The 19,564-nt window shown below is 30.1% G+C and overlaps 1 protein-coding gene across 3 annotated transcripts in view; it reads right to left on the reverse strand.

Moving 5' to 3' along the window:
• Nucleotides 1-19,564, reverse strand: part of LOC117179376 (carbonic anhydrase 2) — an 86,661-nt gene that overhangs the window by 56,184 nt on the left and 10,913 nt on the right. For 2 of the 3 annotated variants that reach the window (XM_033371096.1, XM_033371097.1), the window contains exon 2: nucleotides 2,249-2,449. In XM_033371096.1, the coding sequence (XP_033226987.1) occupies nucleotides 2,249-2,449 (201 nt within the window). Of the gene's footprint in view, nucleotides 1-2,248; nucleotides 2,450-19,564 lie in introns of those variants that run through there. The other variant, XM_033371098.1, reaches the window with a different exon arrangement.

The raw sequence follows: 19,564 nt of genomic DNA on the forward strand, positions 1-19,564 counted from the left end.
TGAACGATCTGGGCGCCCAAAAGAGGTCACTACACCAGAAAATGTCGAAAAAATCCATGATATGATGTTGAATGATTCCAAAGTGAAATTGAGAGAGGTAGCCAATGTTGTAGGCATATCATTGGAACGTGTGGGCAATATCGTGCATTCAGTTTTGGGCATGAAGAAGTTCTGCGCGCGATGGGTGCCGCGTTTGCTCACAGTGGACCAAAAACGAATTCGTGTGACAACTTCCCAGCAGAATTCGGCATTATTTTCGCGTAAGCCGACCGAGTTTTTGCGCCGATTCATAACCATGGATGAAACCTGGATCCACTACTACACTCCTGAGTCAACGCAACAGGCAAAAAAGTGGGTTCCACCGGGCCAAAGTGCTCCGAAGCGTCCAAAAACGCAACAATGAGTCGGAAAGGTTATGGCCTCCGTATTTTGGGATGCACATGGCATTATATTCGTGGACTATCTTGAAAAAGATAAAACCATAACCGGAGCATACCATTCATCATTATTGGACCGATTGAAAATCGAAATCGCCGAAAAACGACCACATTTGAAGAAGAAAAAACCGCTTTATCATCACGACTATGCGCCTGTTCATTCATGCTTAGTTGCACAAGGAAAATTGCATGAAATCGGCTTCGAATTGGTTCCTCAGCCACCGTATTCACCAGACCTGGCCCCCAGCGACTATTACTTGTTCCCTAACCTGAAGAGATGGCTCACCGGTAAGCGTTTTTACTCAAATGAGGAGCTCATAGCTGAAACTGAGGCGTATTTTGGAGACCTTCCGATCGAGTACTTTTCGGACGGTATCAAAAAGTTAGAAAATCGTTGGACTCGCTGAATCGACCTAAAAGGAGAGTATGTTGAAAAATAAAACCGACTTTGGCCAAAAAAACGTCTCCGTGTTTTCTTTTTTCAGGGACTTATCAGACTACCTAGTACTTACAGTTTGCCCGGCTTTTTTCCACAAAAATGAAAATGTTTAAAAACTGAATTCGTAGATGCTATAAAATATCATAACGGACGTCCCCGGACTCTTTTTTGAGGGATAATAACAAAAGAAATTTATTATGCTAAATAAAAATTGTATGCATATGCATTATTTAGAGGTTACGCCGTTTTTCATCTCTGCCTTTCCGATAATCTGGAAATTATTTATGAAATAAACTTTTTTGATTGCCTGCAAATAAGTTTAGTTCCGGGAGATTAGTTACTATGTTTATTTGTAAGTCCAAAGTTTTTGGCCAGAAATATTGTGTAGTTTTGAAGTAACGCTCGGGTGAATTGTAACACACATAACCTCGAAATATACACGCACGTTGTTAGCAATATCAAAAATTTTTTGATAAAAAAACACAAGAAAAGTGTGTGGGGACGTCCGTTAGCATGCTCGCTATCATTTCCCAGATTTTGAAGGCAAAATATTTTTTATCCTAGGAAAAAAGCCGGGAGCATCTAACACTGAAAAAATCGATACTATTTCCTAAGCTCTATACAAATTAACCACATTTTGCTAAATTAAAACTTTTTCTAATTCACCCACAAAAAAGTGTATGGGAACGTCCGTTAGCATGTTCGCTATCATTTCCCAATTTTTAAAGACAAACTATATATTATTCTAGAAAAAAAGCCTTGGGAACCTAAATCTGGTAAAATCGACAATTTTCTAAGTATCACATGCCCTTAAGTACAAAATATGGTAGTGCTTTTCAAACGTATTAGTTTATTATTGAACTGTGCCGTTGCAAGGGCATCGTTCACTAAATTCGCAAACTATGTTCAAATTTATCATCAGGAAACGTACTAAATGTTATCTAAGTTCATATAAGGTACCCCCCCCCCCCTCTCATTTGTAACATAATTTATGGCCTTTTACTTTCATATTATGGTTTTCGACCAAGATTCTATTAATAAATTGATCGTAAGTTTTTGGTTTATTGGTAATTTATTTCGTGTTATAAACAACAACGACGTGTCACCAACTAGACGTAGGGCCTCATCAAGTTAGTTTGACTTTTCATGTTTAAATATAAAATTTAAAACAATAAATAATTATTTAAAATTAAAATTAAAAACCCTTTAACATTTAAAATTACAGAAACATCATCTTACCATAAACCAAAACAAGGCAGACAAATGATAAACAGACAACGCAACCAAAAAAATAATCTATGGACCATTCCTAAGTGATTAGAACAAAAAATAATATGACTGCATTGAAAATGAGAAAACAATGTTGACTTACAAGTGCCTTCGCCATCACAGTCGATTCTCCAACAGTATCCTGGATTAACCAACTTCTTAGATGAAGTTGACGGATACTTCCAACGTAAAGGTTTGCTGCTTAGAGCCTCATGGTCGGATTCTGCTCGTTCAGTTTCGATGTTAACAGGACTCTGTCTTGACCCCGCTGCCATTGGGAACTTCTCCACCCACGTGCTGGGACCTTTGAGACATATAAATATGGTTTAAAGTTTTAAACATATAGTATATAGCGCAAACCAGTACGAAATGGATACCAGTGAGAACTGTATGATAAAAAAAGTAACTGGGTTTTAGAGTAAAAGTTCTGTAGCTTTTTTTAATGAGTAAACATATTTAGTGTTGCATTTCGATACGAGAATCTTGATTGGTTTCGTTCGTTTTCAAAACATATTCTAAAATCAACATCTCGTGCATTCATTTTTTACCAATCATATCGTCTCATGTCTAAATTCTGATCAAATTCGCCAAAAATGAATTCGTTAAATAAATAAATAATTAATTCTTAACTAAGGTAGGTTATTAATTACTATTAGTTTATTAATCTAAACCCTAAATAATTGGAATCGTGTATATTATTTTCATGCTCTTGAAATATATAAATCTTCTACTCCCCAAAAACTTTTAAAAAAAAACTAGTTTCAAAGAAATTAAAAATTTTTTATAAACTTTCGAAAATCTTTTAAAGTTTGAAAATATTTTTAATTTCTTCAAAACTTCTAGAATTCCTAAATATCTTTTAATCTAACTCGAATTATTCCTAAAATTGTGAAAAATATTGAAAAACTTCCTTAGTATCTTCCAGACTTGTTTGATATTTTTGGATATCTTTTGAAATATTTTTTAAATTTTCTTTAAAAATTAATTAAAAATAATAATAATGTATTACAATGAAACCTTTAAAAATCTTTCAGAAGCTTAGAAATTTAATTTCAAAACCTTCTAAACCCGACTTTTTGTTTTAAGAAAATTTGATCTTTTTTAAACTTATAAATTAGTTTTCAAATTGTTTCAAAACTTTCTAATAATATCTTCTAAACTAATTCGAATTTTTCTCAGAATTGTTTAGCACACTACCAAATTAAAAAAGTTGTCCTTAAATCTAAAATTTTGTTTTCTTGGAAATTAAAAAAACTTCTACATTTTCTTTCTACATATTACGAAATCATTTTAAATATTTCTAAACTTTCTCTTCAAATAAATATTTCACCATACAAAATCTTTTCAAATGTTTCCAGGAAACTCAATAAAATTTGTGATGCTCTTGAAATCTTTACAAATTCTTTAAAATTTTTTTAATATTTATAAATCTCAGCATTCTCTTTATATTCTGAAATTTTTTAAAGATAATTTTAATATAATATAGTTATAATATTTTAATTTGTATTTCAAAAATGTCAATTATAAAGAAGAAAATATAAAAAAACATAGTTTCCTATGGAGAAATAAATTTAATAGACATAAGTGTTTTTAACAGTTTTATAACAATGAAAATATTGTTATGAAATATATTAAAAACAAGGCTCAATTTTTCGTGTTCAATTTGGCAATCAAAATAATAGTTGTGAAAACATATGGTAAAAAAACAAGAATCTCGTCACGATCGAACGCTTCCATAAGAATCTCGATCGAATAGAACGAAATATTGAAAACGAGTTTTATTATCAGCCATTTTATAAGTAGTAGCTTCCTGTTTTTAAATTGAAAACTATGTTTTTGACATGGCGATGAAAATTCGCCTCACTGACGAGATGTTATCTTTTTGGAATGAAATTGAACCGTTCCCTAAAAAGAAGTATCTAAGACGACTTAGGTTTTGGCACGAAATTACAACAAAACGCTTCCAAATGTGTTTAACCAAAAAATAGTAACAATACATGTATCAGATTGTGAAAACATTTAAATAACCATAAAATATACTTTTGATTTGTAAAAAGACATTCCAAAAAGATTCTTCGTCAATTTTATGCCAAAACGTAAGTCGACTTAGATCTTAAAAATGACAGTGATTTTTTTAAATCAGAAATCACATTTTTAGTGGAAAAAAATCTATCCCTTCGCTTTAAATATTCCTTGATACTACATGATATTATACTTATTAATAATATATGTTTATCATATTAAAAATGTCCATAATTTAAAAATTAAATTATAGTTTTGAATGCGTAATTATCAAACATCAGGCGTAAAGGAAAGATAGACGTCTGACAAGTATGGAAAATTCATTCTCGTGATTACTTTGTGTGAGTTTGTTTAAAAGAATTGCTCAAGTGACACTCGGTACATGCTCTTAACGAATATTCTTGTTTAAACTTTACTTCAAATCGAGGGGGAAAAACTACTAAAAATGGGGTCCATCGGAGGTGAATAATGCCTGAATTACATAAAATTGTGTGTTTGGACAACTCCGCCTAAACTAGACTCACGCGAATTTTCAACAAAAAGCATTGCTTTTTAATAAAATGATTCAATTTTCAATCAAATAGATCAATTTTAATCCAAATATTTGAATGCTTAACAAAGAATATTAATATACTACCGTTAACGAATTCGCAACAAAACACATATAGTTTTCAACGAAGTATAGTTGAACTTCCAACTGAAAAAATTTCAACTATGTACAGTTCACTTTTAAACTAACAAGTTCAATTTTCCACAAAAATGGAATAGTTCAATTTTTAGTTTAAAAAATCTAATTTCAACCAAAACTAAAATTATACAAATTTTCAACAAAATACAGTAAAACCTCGATAATTCGAAGTGCTCCGGGACCGATTCTTTTATACGTTTATTATACGCCCATAGAACGTATTATGAATTTCCCTTGAAGTACAGTCGATGTGGGCAGTGTGAAAATGTTTTTCCAGTTAATATTATAATGCAAAAAAAATCATAATCAAACGTGAAAATTTTGACCAGCTGTACTTCGAATTATAGAGGTTATCATCACGGCGGGGCACACAACTTTCTTCGAATTATCGAGAAATTCGAATTATCGAACTTCGAGTTATCGAGAAATATTATCATGAGAAACATCAGGTTTCAGCTGGGGCAAAAAAAAGACGAATTTTTAACAAAACAGTTGACTTTTCAGCTAAGAAGGATACTGTTAAAAAAAATTGTTTACTTTCAACAACTGCATTAATTTTTGAACAAATAGTGGGCTTTTCAACCGAAAACAATTATGTTTAAACCAAGACCGAAAAATACAAACATTCAACCAAATTAGTAAATTTCGAATTAAAAAGTTAATTTTTTACCAGAAAAAATCAATTTTTAACCAAATATTTAAATTTTTAACAAAATTAACAAATTTATAACTAAAATGATGCATCTCTAGCCAAAACGTGACTTTTTAACATAGTAGTTCAACTTCCAATCAAATAATTGAATTTTCAACCAATAATATTAATTTTCTACATAAAAAGACCAAATTTTAATAAAATACATGGATTGTCGACAACGAAAAAACTAAATATTTGTAACCAAACAGTTGACTTGCCAACCAAAAAGGAAACGTCAATCCTCAGAAGAAATTGTCTCCGAAGAGAGAATAATTCGCGGAAGAACTAACTCCGGGGACATTACCTCAGGGGTTCACTGCAGATTTTACCAAACAAAAAAAAACAACTAGTTTTCAATAAATTAGTTAAATAATTTTGAGACAAAAAAACCATACATTTTCAACAAAGAAAACTAATTTTCGACAGAAAAAGATGAATTATTAACAAAATAAATGCATTTTTCAAATAAAAAATATAAATTTTTAACCAAATAATAGAATAGCCAAATTTTCAGTTTAGAAAATGAAACCTAAACTATTTAGATTATCCAGATAATTAATAGAAATTTCGTGGATTATTCTGGACTAAAAATTAATTACTTGAATTACTTAAATTACTTCGAATTATCAGATAACAAGTAGATTACTTATATTACCAGAATTACTACGAGTTACAAGTGAATTACTTATATTACCAGAATTACTCTGACTATAAGTGGATTACAACGGATTACAAACAAATAAAACTGGATTGAAAGTGAATTACTTCGGCTAAGAACGGAATTACTCCATATTAGAAGTGGATTACTACAGATTATCCCGAATCACAAGTTTCGAATAACTGAGCGGTCTAGCAGATTATCAGAGTTTCTTGATTCAAATGGACTGCAGTGTAAAACACAGCAAGGTTATCATCTTTTTTTGATATATATATATGTATGTATATATATATATATATATACTTTTCGTATATCGTTATGGGTCCTTGGCACTCTTTACGATTTTTTTTATAACTTTTTTATTGTATCAACATAAATTTTATGCTCTATAATCGTTCTTTAACTCTGAAAAGTAAAACATTTTTGCAAAAAACGAATTTCTTGGAGCTGCATTTATACAGATTTAGATGTTTAAGTATATTATAAACATATAATATTATATAATTGTGTCAGGCTTATTATATACGTATTTAAAAAATTAAGGACTTTCCATAAAAAGCTGAAGAAAAGGGTTAGAAAAACTGCAAATGGACGTTTTCTGAATAATATGTGTTATGCAAAACTCGCAGAAGCAAAATCTCTCGTGGCGAACCGCGCCAACGACTCGTTGATGACCTTGCGTTTGAGCCACATTTTTTAGCTCGAGGCTTTAAGGACTCAAAAAAAGAGTAAACACCACGGAACAAGTCGACACAGGACGCTCAACCTTGTAGACGGTGATTAACATCAGTCTGCTTAGAAGCGTAAAAAAATTAGCATCGTGCACGCTAATAGAAACTTCCATCCTTTTTAAACATTTGAAAATTTTGTCATTCGAAAAGTACGTCACGCTATTTTGAATATGTTTCTCCAAATACTTGAACTTTTAAACAAAAAACCAAAAACAGTTGCAAATTCAAATAGATATGTAGTTAAATTTTCACGCCAAAAAGACGAATTTTTTGGAAGAGAGTTGATATCCGAATCCAAAATTATGAATTTTCTAGTCACAAGAACGAATGTTCAGCAAAACAGTTAAACTTTCAAATAAATAGTTGAACAACAACTAAAATAAATTTTTAACATAGAAATTCAACTTTCAACCAGGTAATGATCTGATTAAATAATCAAAACAGGGTTCGTTAATGGTCGGCGCATAGCTTTAATAGACGAAACTGTGAGATCCTGTAGCAATCAGTATTTTGGTTATCGTCATCTAACGAAACAACTATATGCCGAGTAGATTTTTGTTCGTGTCCTTCAATCCGTAATGGAGAGTACCTGTCAAGATGCTGATAAACATGTCCTTATGTATCCATTTCATTTCCAGAAATAGACCGATATTCCATAGACGTCTCTCTATGCAACAGAGAATGCCAGTTTTTCAATTCTTGAAAAGCTTCTTTTCACAGTCGAGCACTCCTATCTACCATAATGCGAAACTTCCTTCGCGACCTATGTCAAATCATCAATGGACAGTTCCTTTTTTTCATTCCAATAACATATATATCATCCGAAATGGCCATTTCGGATGTTGTCAAAGAGTCCCATTTCAGGTGTTATACACAGAAAAACGCTGGTGTTAAATTTGTTGTAGCTTAAATTTCATTGATCTCTCATGAGCATTTGAAACAATTTTCAAGTCTCAAATGTATTCCTCTGAACGTAGATGCACATCTGGGCATCTAGGCCCTAGGTCCCTAGGGGAAAGTATCATTTGGAGGCTGAATTTTGGCACAATGCCGAGAGTTGCGGAGTGCTGAACCGCGCTGTCAGCCACCTGAACACCTGCCAAAGCAACTATTCTCATTGCGATATTAGACTAAATAATTGTTAATAAGGAAACTAATTGAAATAATATTTGTCTAATTTTCAACTTTCTTTCATTTAACAGTGTGTACTAGTCACTTAGAATAAAATGATAACTTCCTAATGCAACTTCCAAATATTAGGTTAGTCATGGCCGTCGATATTTAAACTGAAGCCGGGATGTGTACAAACAGTCATGACTGTCAACATATACAATTAGGTATTTTCACTTCAACCACCAGCTAACTTCACTTTTTTGAATACACAAAATCTAGAGGAAATCTCTTCAAACGAACAGGCATCAATTAAGATGCAGATGGTCACGATTTAGTTTTTACATCACGGCTTTAGTGGTTTGAATGTCATGTAGGTTTTGACTAACCTAAGATTTGGATATTATATCACGCCATGTACAACTTTTATTCCAAGATACTAACAGTCACTGGTAAATGGGAGGAAATTAAATGCTAGGTAATTATTATCATAACTGACCTGCTTATCAACATCTATTTCACCCAAATAAAGCCCGGAAAAACCATCTTGACAGGTGACTGACAGTTTGTAGACGACACTTCACGTTGCTCGGCATGAGAAAAAACAGTGTCTAAATGATGCTTTTCCCCTAGATTCTCCGAATGAACTTGTGTGGCTCAAATTTGTTTCAAATCACTTGAACACCGATTTCGGTGTACAATGGAGGATCGGCGATTTTCTGTGCATACACGTTATACTGAATCATGAAAATTGATACAAGATGATGTTCTGGGGTTGACCAGGGTATAGGATTAAGTGATGATGGAGATTTAATAATCAAAATAGTGTTGATAAGTAGTTAGAGCATTGCTTTAATAAACGACAGCGTCATTATTTTTGTTACCGTCATCGAACTAAGCCAACTGTATGTCGAGTGGATCTTTCTGCATGCCTTTTATCCCGGAATGCAGAGTGAAGAATTAAATTTGCAAGTCAACCAAAAACTGTGACGAAGTAGAATGATAAATTGGAACTGAATTTATGTTTAAATTGGACTTTGAAGATAGTCCTCAAAGCACATACGGCTTTGGCGATTACATTCTCATTGTGAGATTCGCTTACATCCACCAATTTAATCATAATTAGTAATTATCGATAACTTATAACTCTCTTCAAAAAATGCATTTTTTTGTCAAATACAGTCAAACCTCGTTTATTGCAAATCCCGTTTATTGCAATCCACGATACTCGTCTATCGCAACTTCCCCAACTCCCACCACTGATGGTCATATGTTCCATAAAGCCAATGACAGCGTGGAAGCCAGAATGTATTGTGAGATACCTTCCGTATACGTGGAGTGGTGGGCCCCCTCTCGAGTTGCAATAAACGAAGTGTTTACGTTTCTAAGGAGTTGCAATAAACGAGTTTGACTGTATTCAACTCAGAGAAAAACGTCGATCCTCAAAAGTACAGTGACTCGGTGTTGTTTTGAGTTGCAACAAAAATGAGACACAGGAGAATAAGAATTAAGCTACTTGTTTATGTTATAGATTCACACTTAAGTATTCTCATTTTTCAAAAAAAAAACTGATTTCAAAAACATAACAAATGAGCTGCGACAAAAATAAGCCTGTAGTTTTTCTGTGCTGCGTATTGTTAAACATTCGTTTATTTGGAAGAAGATTTGTCCTTTTGGATTGAAAATTGATCTGTCAAGCTTGAAAATTCAACAATTTGATTAAAAATTCAAATATTTGGTTTAAAATTAAATTCTTCGATTAAAAATATAAAACTTGTTGAAAATTTTTCCTTTCGGATTATATTAGTTTTTTATCTTCTTATTATTTATTTTATTTGATTTTTTTCCACCTATAAAAGATTATATATTACAAATTTAACATTATTAAAATGCTCAAGGCTGTAGACAAGTAAGAGATCAACGGGGTTTGACCCCCTCTCCACAATTCTTGAAACATGTACATAATATATACATTATGTGTACTTTCCTATGTCAGTCAATTTTGAAAATGAAGCTTTTCGGTCACCCTAATTATTACTTTTTTCAACAGATCAGACAAGTGAATCCCTGGAGATTAATTCAATCCCGAAATTGAATCAAATTGAAATGCAGAACTCTGGTACGTATTCATGAGTATTTTTTTTATTCGCAAAAGTTTAAAGCAAAATGAAAACGAAGGCGAAAACTAAAAGTGAAATAAAGGAGAACCAACTTCAGGGAACGTGACTCATTGTCATATACAAAAGTATAAATAGCAGCTGCCAGCATTCTACAGATATACGCATCAAATTCTGACAGTCAAATTTAAAAATTCATATAGGCCTTGTCCATAAATTTGAACATTTATATGCTAGTTTTCAATGCGAAATCCAAATTGTACTCAACTTGACGAGCACGGAAAAAACATTGATTTGTTACAGGGTTCTATACTAAAATAGTGATACCATAGATTATCATGTACATATCTTACCAATTTTGATAGTATCTAGATCTCAGCCTCATTAAGAAATTCAAAGTAATGTCAATGGTAGCATAAATTTTGAACAATAGTAATCAAAATAGTGGCATGCCATTTTTTAAATATTAAATCAAGGGGCTAAGTATTTTTTTTTAAATTTTGTACATAATAAACGTCTCCCATAAAATCGCGTGAAATCCTTTCGAAGCTTACAAAATAAATTCAGAAGAATTTTTTCTTGGAAGTAAATGAAAATTGGGTTGAATAAAACAAATTTCGGTTGATTCAATAACACATTTGATTGTTGCAAAAATATTTTTTGTTAAAATAAGCGAATCCTGCTATTGAGAGTCTATAGAAAAATTAATTTTCACCTGAAATTATGAATTTTGGATGGAAGTTACCTAAATTGTTAAGGTTTCAGCTAAAACAGTTTCATGTTTTCAATAAAAAAAGAGGAAATTTTAAACCACGAAGATTAGTTTCCTACGAAAAAAAGACGAATTTCGATCTTAGAAAGGTTAATATTATAAAAAGAGAAAAGTTATTTTTACCCAAGTAGTTGAATTTTGAATTAAAAAGATAAATCTTCCACAAAACAATTCAACTTTTAATCAGAGGGATACATTTTTAACTGGCATTAACTTATTAATCTTTATCTGGAGTAGTTAAATTTTAATTTAAAATAAAAATTAATTTTCAAACAAATAGATGAGTTTCCAACTAAAATGATAAAAATTCAACAACAAAATTATTTTTTATTAAATTTATTCTACCTACAACCAAGTAGTTTAATTTTCAACAACAAAAAATATGAATTTTTAACTAATAATGTAATATCAGATATTTCAAACAAAGCTAAAAAGATGAATGTTTTAGAAAAGTTTTACTTTTAAATCAGAAAAGATGAATGTTCAACAAAATAGTTGAATTTTCGACCCCGGTCCTCAAAATTCTAGGCGAATTCTCGGGTTTTAACAGTTAGCCCTGATTGTAACTTAAATAATTTTCCGAAAAACGCAGCTGAATGCAGAATCGCTTGAAGAGATGCGCGATGTGCGCGACAAAAATTTATTCATGACAAATTACTGAATTTATACCGAAGTAGCGGATATCAGATAAATTCGGTGAATGATTAATTACTTGTCGGTAAACAACTGGAACTATTCCAAAATAATTACCGAACTGAAGATAAATATGAAAAATCAGTAAGGTAAAAGTTAAAAATGATATTTAAACAAATGAAAATACAAGATAATACGACATTTTCTCCACAAAAATAAATCAGAATATTTGTTTGGTGTTGGCAACGGGGCGGCGACCTTGAATTTACCGAACTCCGACGCGTTTCTCATCGTAGTGGCGGCCTGCGAAATATCCCGTGGTCCACTTTGTTTGCAATGTGCTTAAATTTCACAAATTTTTACCTTGAATTTATCAAACTCCGACGCGTTTCTCATCGTAGTGGAGGCCAGCGAAATAGCCAGAGGTCCACTTTGTTTACAATATACTTAAATTTAGCAAATTTTCAAGTTTCCGCGGCGACCTTGAATTTACCCAACTCCGACGCGTTTCTCATCATAGCGGCGTGAAATATCCATTGGTCCACTTTGTTTAAAATGTACTTAAAGTTCGCAAATTGTCAAGTTTCCCGTTATGAAAATTATTGCCCTGTTTAAGGATACTTTCTGAACTATTTTTAATTCCACCTAGAAAAAAGTTATATAGTAATAATTATAATAAATATTTTATTTACCAAGCCTTGAAATAAAAGAAACGTCTTTTATAGTTACTTCTATTCATAATGGCCTGTTTTAGAACAAACGTTAATTGTAGTATCTACAGATAAAACCTAATTATCAACGTGTTAAATATAGGCACACATCCCAAGTGGATGTGACGTTGTTCTATTGTACACATCAAATGTGTACAATGCACAAATACGTTTTACGAAAAATGGCATATGTTGCGATGCTTAACATAAGTGCGCCTTGCGCAATGTTCTGAGTTAATTACCCAAATAAAAACTGGGAGTGTTCTAGATAATTGGCTCAGGTTGAGACGGAATTCATTTAGAAAATGGTTTCTTCGTAAGAGACAAATATTCCTGCGTAATTCGCTTCAACAAATATTTTTTTCCAAATCAAATACTTATTTGACATTTGGATTTCAATTGGGTAACACAGAACCTTTTTTAAGATAACTATAGCAAACAGACATATATAGGTATATACTTAGTTGTGCTTACTTTATGACCATTTTGCTTTCTAATAGAGGGAGGTTTTTCTCTATCAAATGAAAAAACTGGATACTTTCAATATTTTTCAACTAAACTAAAAACTAAAAACTAAAACAAAAGTTGTCTTTATAGAAACAATTTAAATTTTCTTTAAACTAACTAAATCGCTATTGATTATTCAAGAATAGTCATCGAAAGTTCGTCAATAAATTAATCCACGAGTTTCGAAGACGCAAACAATTACGTCATATACAGGGCAATCGAAGCATCTCTAAGACGCGAACAAATATGTCATGTATGTTACTGTTGTATTTTCTGTTTTTTTCCGATAAACAAGGTAACGAAAAAAAAGTAATGATAATGCAATTCAATTTTGTAACATTTTATCACAAAGGAGATTCAATATATAATCACATTTTAGTATGTAAAATGATATATTTAGTGTTTAAAATCATTTGTCATCGGTGTGCATGTTATTTCACAATATTTGTGTATAAAAAACTGGCGTTTCTTTCTTTTAACCAGTTAATTATTAAAGAATGACCGTTTTAGCGGAGTGACCTTTTTAGATATAATTCCTCTAATTAGCTTTTTCAATAAAAAAAATCATAGAAAACCTTGTAGGAATAGAGAAACATTTGTGCTTTAATTCTCTTGCAAGGTCAATTTCCAACATTTTGCTGGTGTTTTTCACCTGAACATAGCTTTTTTAAACCAAAATCAACATCAAAATTCCTAATTTTTTAAAAATTTCAAGTTATGTTAGCGTTTTAAGTCAAAAATTGACATTTTTAATAAAAAATCATTAGATTTCACAGATTAAAATTTTTTCAACAAATTACGTTCTTCTATTATGTTAGCTTCATTTATCGGTAATTTACATTTTTTATGACAAATCATTTGATTTTAAAGGTGTGTAATTTTTTATCAATTTAAACAAAATTTTGTTTACATTAAAAATGTTAATTTCAAAAGAGAAATCATGATAAACAACTTTGGGTTATACTGGTGTTTAGTGTTTTATCCGGAGATCGACATTTTTATTTAAAAAATCCTTATATTTCAAAAAAGATTTGTCATTGTTTAACAATTATAAGTTACGTTGGCGTTTTATATCGAAAATTCGTATCATAAATAAACGTCATTATTAATCTTCAAAACATTTAGATTATGTATGTTTTTTTCATCAGAAATTGGTAGTTTTCATAAAAAACTTTTTTCTTTTGTTATTTTCTTGTCTTTAATGTGCCGAAAATTGCGCTAGTTTGTAAGTCTGGCTTTTAATTATGAATTTTTTTACGCTTATTTTGCATAAAATAATTCATGAAAAAATAGACTTGTTTTCAACCTTATATTTTTTAACTATTAGATATCAAAGAATAAACACAATTTTTCAGCAAATCTAGGTAATTTTTGTGTGATTCAACCGAAATTGGTATTTTTAAACAAAAATCATTATATTTAAAATACTAAATTGTACTCACGCGTTTTAAATCGAATATTGGTATTTTAGGATAGGAAAAATTTTATAAAAATAGATACTATGCAATTAAAAAATGTGTTGTTATTAATTTTACGATTCAATTTACAAACTGCATGAAATAAAAAAACTTCGCGCGTGTTTATTTGCTATAGTGTACGCAAAAAATCGAGAAAGCGTAACACATTAAAAAAATGATAGAGAACTATGTGTTTTAAAAATAGTCCGTATATAGTGAATCAAAAAAATCCTTATAAACAACTGTTCCCTGAACAGTAGTTGACTTGGCGACTGAAAGTGATGTGGAATTCCGTTTATATACGTAAATAATTATAGATATTAAAATAGTTGAGACTGACTCATCAAAGTTACCAATTTTCAAAAAAATCTTTTTTTTTTACCTTATGCACCGAAAACTGTGTGATACTTTACAAGTTTACATTTTTGAAGTTTTGTAAAATTATTTTTAGTTTCTTTCAAGTGAATTAATATGGATTTTTCAACGAGTGATTTAATTCAAATTTAATAGACTCGAGTTTTGACATTAATTTAATATGCCAATGTACAGCATTAAAATTATCAACATTTCTAACAGAGCAGCCGTGATACATAGATAGTCTTTAGTGTTGTTGGTCACATACTTTTATCGATCACTAGCGGTCGATAATGCAACCGTGTGAATTCAAATAAAATTATTATAAAAATAATGTTTATATGCAAAAAAAGTCGTTTATAAACACTTTATTAATTTACTATTGAAATTATCTATAAATTTATACAGATTTCTTAATTAGTAAATTCGAAAGAGATCAGATTAATTGAAAAATAAAAAATAAAATAGGTGCGTGCACAGAAAAATCTAGGGATTCTATTTCGCTTCAGGTCATTTTCTTACAAAAGCATTTTGAACTTCAGTTATGTTCGCTCTGTTAATTAATGTAAAAATTGAAAAACAATTTAATTGCCTTCAATAATCATATTTCTCAGTACGAACCAATTATGATGTAATTTGTTTCAGCACATTTGACCATCGTTTCTTTGTTGAAAATGAAAAAAAAATTTGTCTGTTTATGCAGACAAAAATTAGAGCTTCTGAATGGAAAAATTGGAAAAACTTATATTCATAAGAGCAGAACAAAAATTTGATGATGCGATAGGGATCTTCCCATTTATAATAATAATGACATCATAAAATACTTTTCATGTGAGCTTACAGAACTTTCCGTAATCTTGGCAGAATGTAATTTTCGGTAAATCATACAGAAAATTCCGCAAATCTGACACAATTTTCTGTTATATTTACAGAAAAATGAAACTTTTGACCATTTGGAAGAGGAGGACTCTTTTCTCCGTAGAATTGCTGCTAAAGATGGTAAATTAAATCTTGGATTGCTCTAGAATTGCATATAAAAATATAAGAGATCTCAACGCAAAAAGAACTTAAAAATGGGAAAATAGGGTCATTTTTTCGATAAAGAGGAAAAAGAGCGGAAAGATTAAACATTAATTTTCACATTTAAAAGAGAAGAAACAATCTTTTTATGAGGTATATAATTTTAAAATAATGTTAAATGATTTTTATTTATTTCTGCCATAAAAGGATTTATTTGTTCAAATTGGATATAACTTAGGTCGTGGAAATCCATTCACGGCGATATAATAAGGCCCGAGAAAACATAAAATTTTTTAAATAAACCATTTTAATATGTTTTAAATCATTCTCATAGTCAAAAATATTTCAAGAATAATTAAATATTGATGTCTAAGACTCGTTCCTTTATCCCTACGATAAGTAATATTTTGAATTTAAATAGCACACTTAAATTAAAAATAGTTTAAGTTTGAACTTCTAAAATATTTTAAACTATATAGCACTAAACGCACGCGCGCGAATTGCGTATTTACGTCCCTAAATTTTTATTTCAAAATAATAAAAACAAAATATTTAGAAATGCATCATAAAGAATTTTTAATAATTATTAAGAAATCTACAAATTTTTTAAACGAAATCTCTTGAAATTCTGTAGAATCTTTTTAAATAACTTAGTCTTTCTTAAAACTTAATTTATTTCCTAAAGTTCTCTGCAAATTGATTAAAATTCCTTGAAATCGTAAAAATCCATTAAAATGTAGACATTATTTCAAATTCGTTGAATATAAATTAAGTTAAAATTATTCATTAGATTGATCTAAAAAAACTCCGTTGAAATAAAATACGCACAAACGCAAAGCGCGCGTTCACCTTCCTGGATTTGTATTTTATAATATTAAAAATATAAAGTAATTAAAAATGCATATAACAACTAATTTTTTAATATTAAAAGTAAAATCTTACACACTCTTTTTTTCGTAACTTTCGTCATTTTTCCCACAATTTTTTTTTATTTTTATTTTTTTATTTTCAATGTTATTTTTGACGAATAAGACAAAAAGTACGCGTCCTATCAAGAACTGATTCTTAATGAAAATGTAGATCTTTTTTGGATAACAATTTTTGTTAATTCGCCTTTTTTCGTATCCTACATAGTTTGACCACAAAATAAAATTTTTGATTATTTCTTGTGAAATCAAATTATCGATTTCCCCAGAAAATCCAAACATTTGTTATGATAATCATGTAGGGATTTCAAAAAGCAATGTTTTTCTTCTCTTAACTTTTTTCATATCGCTATGTTGTTTGGCTTAAAATTTTGATTTTTGATTGATATAAATTTTTTTGGAAAGGCTATAGCTCTCCGAATTTTTGTTTTACTGAAAAAAGTCGTTCAAATAAATTGTTTTTCCCTTTTAATACTATAAATATCCGTACATAGAATTTTCATATTCTGAACAAAGTGGTTTAACAAATTTTCAAAAATCGCTCACTTTTTTAATTTTTATCAAAAATGGATACTTAACAAACTCGTCTTTTCTTTTAAGATAAAAAAAAACTGTGCCAAAGATCGATTTGATCCGTTCTTTTTTCCGAGAGTTATCGTGTGTCGGATGGACGGCCGGACGGATAGACAGACGCCATCGTAAAAACTTGATATTCGGATTTAGGGGTCTCGAAACGTGGAGATCCGTTGAAAAACTCTGAAAAACTGTGGTGTCAAATTTCGGACAATTCTAATACTTTCTAAATCATAAATGATAAGAATGTAAACATTTTTATTTGATATTTAAAAAATCAATAAATACCATTTATAGGTTTTTTGGGCTCAAAGAAAAGCTTGGCTTTTCTTCATTTAAAAAAATGTTGAAACTGTTAAAAGCTGGTTTTTGGTAGTTTTTGAAATTTTTTTTAATTCTAGAACTTATTAAATGTTTGTTTAATGTGGCAGGGCAGACCATCGTACATTATTATATGTATTTAATTTTTAAAATATTTTATTCGTATAGATTCAACGAAATTAAAAAAAAAAAAATATATATATATATTTCAGTATATTCTAATCTTGAATTGAATAATAGTGTCGATTTAAAAGAAACAATTATGTTACGTTAAAATATTGTAAATTTAAAGAGAAAGGGAAAAACGTGGAGGTTTTTCAAGAATAGGGGAAACGCACGGGAATAGGGAAATACTGTTCAGCCTGATATATATTATTATATTAAACTTGCTCAGCATCAGAGGCCGCATTTTCCGCGAATGATTGTTTTAATCGCCAGCCACACCTACTGCATGGGATGGTTCGTTTACCGCCTCATCATATCCGGTTATATACCTTTCGCTTTTTTTTCAAATTAAGATGTACGACACTATAGCAACTATAGTGTGGTTACTATAGTAACGACTTATAAGGCGTTATTTATGCGTCGTGTGCTATAATAAGGATAAGCAAAATGACTTCATTTAGTTCTCTTTTGTTTAGCAGATTAAGTTAAGTCTTTTTTGACTAAAAAATACTGCGTCTCAATTTTGAGTCAATGGCGTAGTCAAAGTTACATTTACAAGAACAAATTTACCTACTTAAACTAAAAAAGTGACTAATTTCTAACTCAAAAAATGGCTAAAAGTAACTAATGTGCAATACAAATTTGAATAATGTTCTTTTAAATTGAAAAGAATTCATAAGACTGCAGAACAATTAAAGTTAAATTAAAAGAATAATAAAAAGTAAAAAATGCCATGGATTTCAATCAAATTGTATTGAATTTAGACTTCGAGGAATTGAAGAGAAATTAAAAGAATTCCACGAAATTCATAAAAATTCAAAGCCAATTTAAAAAACCAGGGAACTGAAAATAATTCAAAACATGAAGAAAAAAATCAATAAATTCAGTCAGTATCATACGAATTTAAATCAATTTTAAACAATTCAAAATAATTTTATAAAATGCCTAAGAATTCTAGGTGAGCTAAAGACTTCAAGCTAAATTTAAAAAATAAAAAAATAAAACATTGAATTGTGCAGAATTGAGTGAAGATTAAAGTGAACCTAAAAAATTCAAGAGAATTCCAAAAGAGTTTAAATGAATTGAGGAAAAATTAAAAATGATGGTGAATTCCAAATGAATTCAAATGAATTGCAAAAAATATTTAAAACTCAATATTTAAACCATTGAAATCCAACAAAGTCCCTCACTTCTTGTCAATACGTTCTTTCAAAACAATAAATACATGCTATAAAATCCCGTAGAATTGCATGAAATCCGAGTATATATCCTGAAATATTGAAAAAAAATTATATAAAAACCTTGGGCTTTTAAAATTCCTTAACATAATTGAAATTTGTGGAAATCTTATAAAATCCCTGGAAATCTTTCAAAACATCTTGAAACCTTACAGGACCTGTAGAATCGTTCCGTATCCTCCGAAACTCTAGGAGACTCTTTACAACCGCATGCAAATGTTTTCAAATCAAAATTCAATTAATATTTCAATTAAAAATTCCCTAACATATTTAAACTCCTTTGAAATCGGTTGGAATCCAGTGAAACTGTTTAAATCTCTTTAAAATACCTTGAAAGTTTTCAAAATACCATAAATAAATAAATATTTAAAATCCTTTGGAATTCCTCTAAATTATTGGAATCCATTTAAAATTACTTGAATTATTTTTAAATATACTAAAATATTTTAAATCCTCTGAAATCCCTTGCAACTTTTTAAAGCAATTGAAAATGCCTTTGATTTTATTTTCGTCTTTATTTAAACAAAAGGAAAACTGTACGTGTGGTTTATGGATGCTCCACTTTAAAATCCCCTATATAATATAAATCCTTTGAAATCTTTTAAAATACCTTGAAACTTATTAACCCTTAAACGGCCAAAACGCCACTACCGGTACACTGCTTTTCAACGGCCAACAACTAAGACTATTCGACACTAGAAAAAATTGAGACACATATATTTT

Source organism: Belonocnema kinseyi, chromosome 9 (assembly GCF_010883055.1).
Source record: "Belonocnema kinseyi isolate 2016_QV_RU_SX_M_011 chromosome 9, B_treatae_v1, whole genome shotgun sequence".
Taxonomy (NCBI): Eukaryota; Metazoa; Arthropoda; class Insecta; order Hymenoptera; family Cynipidae; genus Belonocnema; species Belonocnema kinseyi.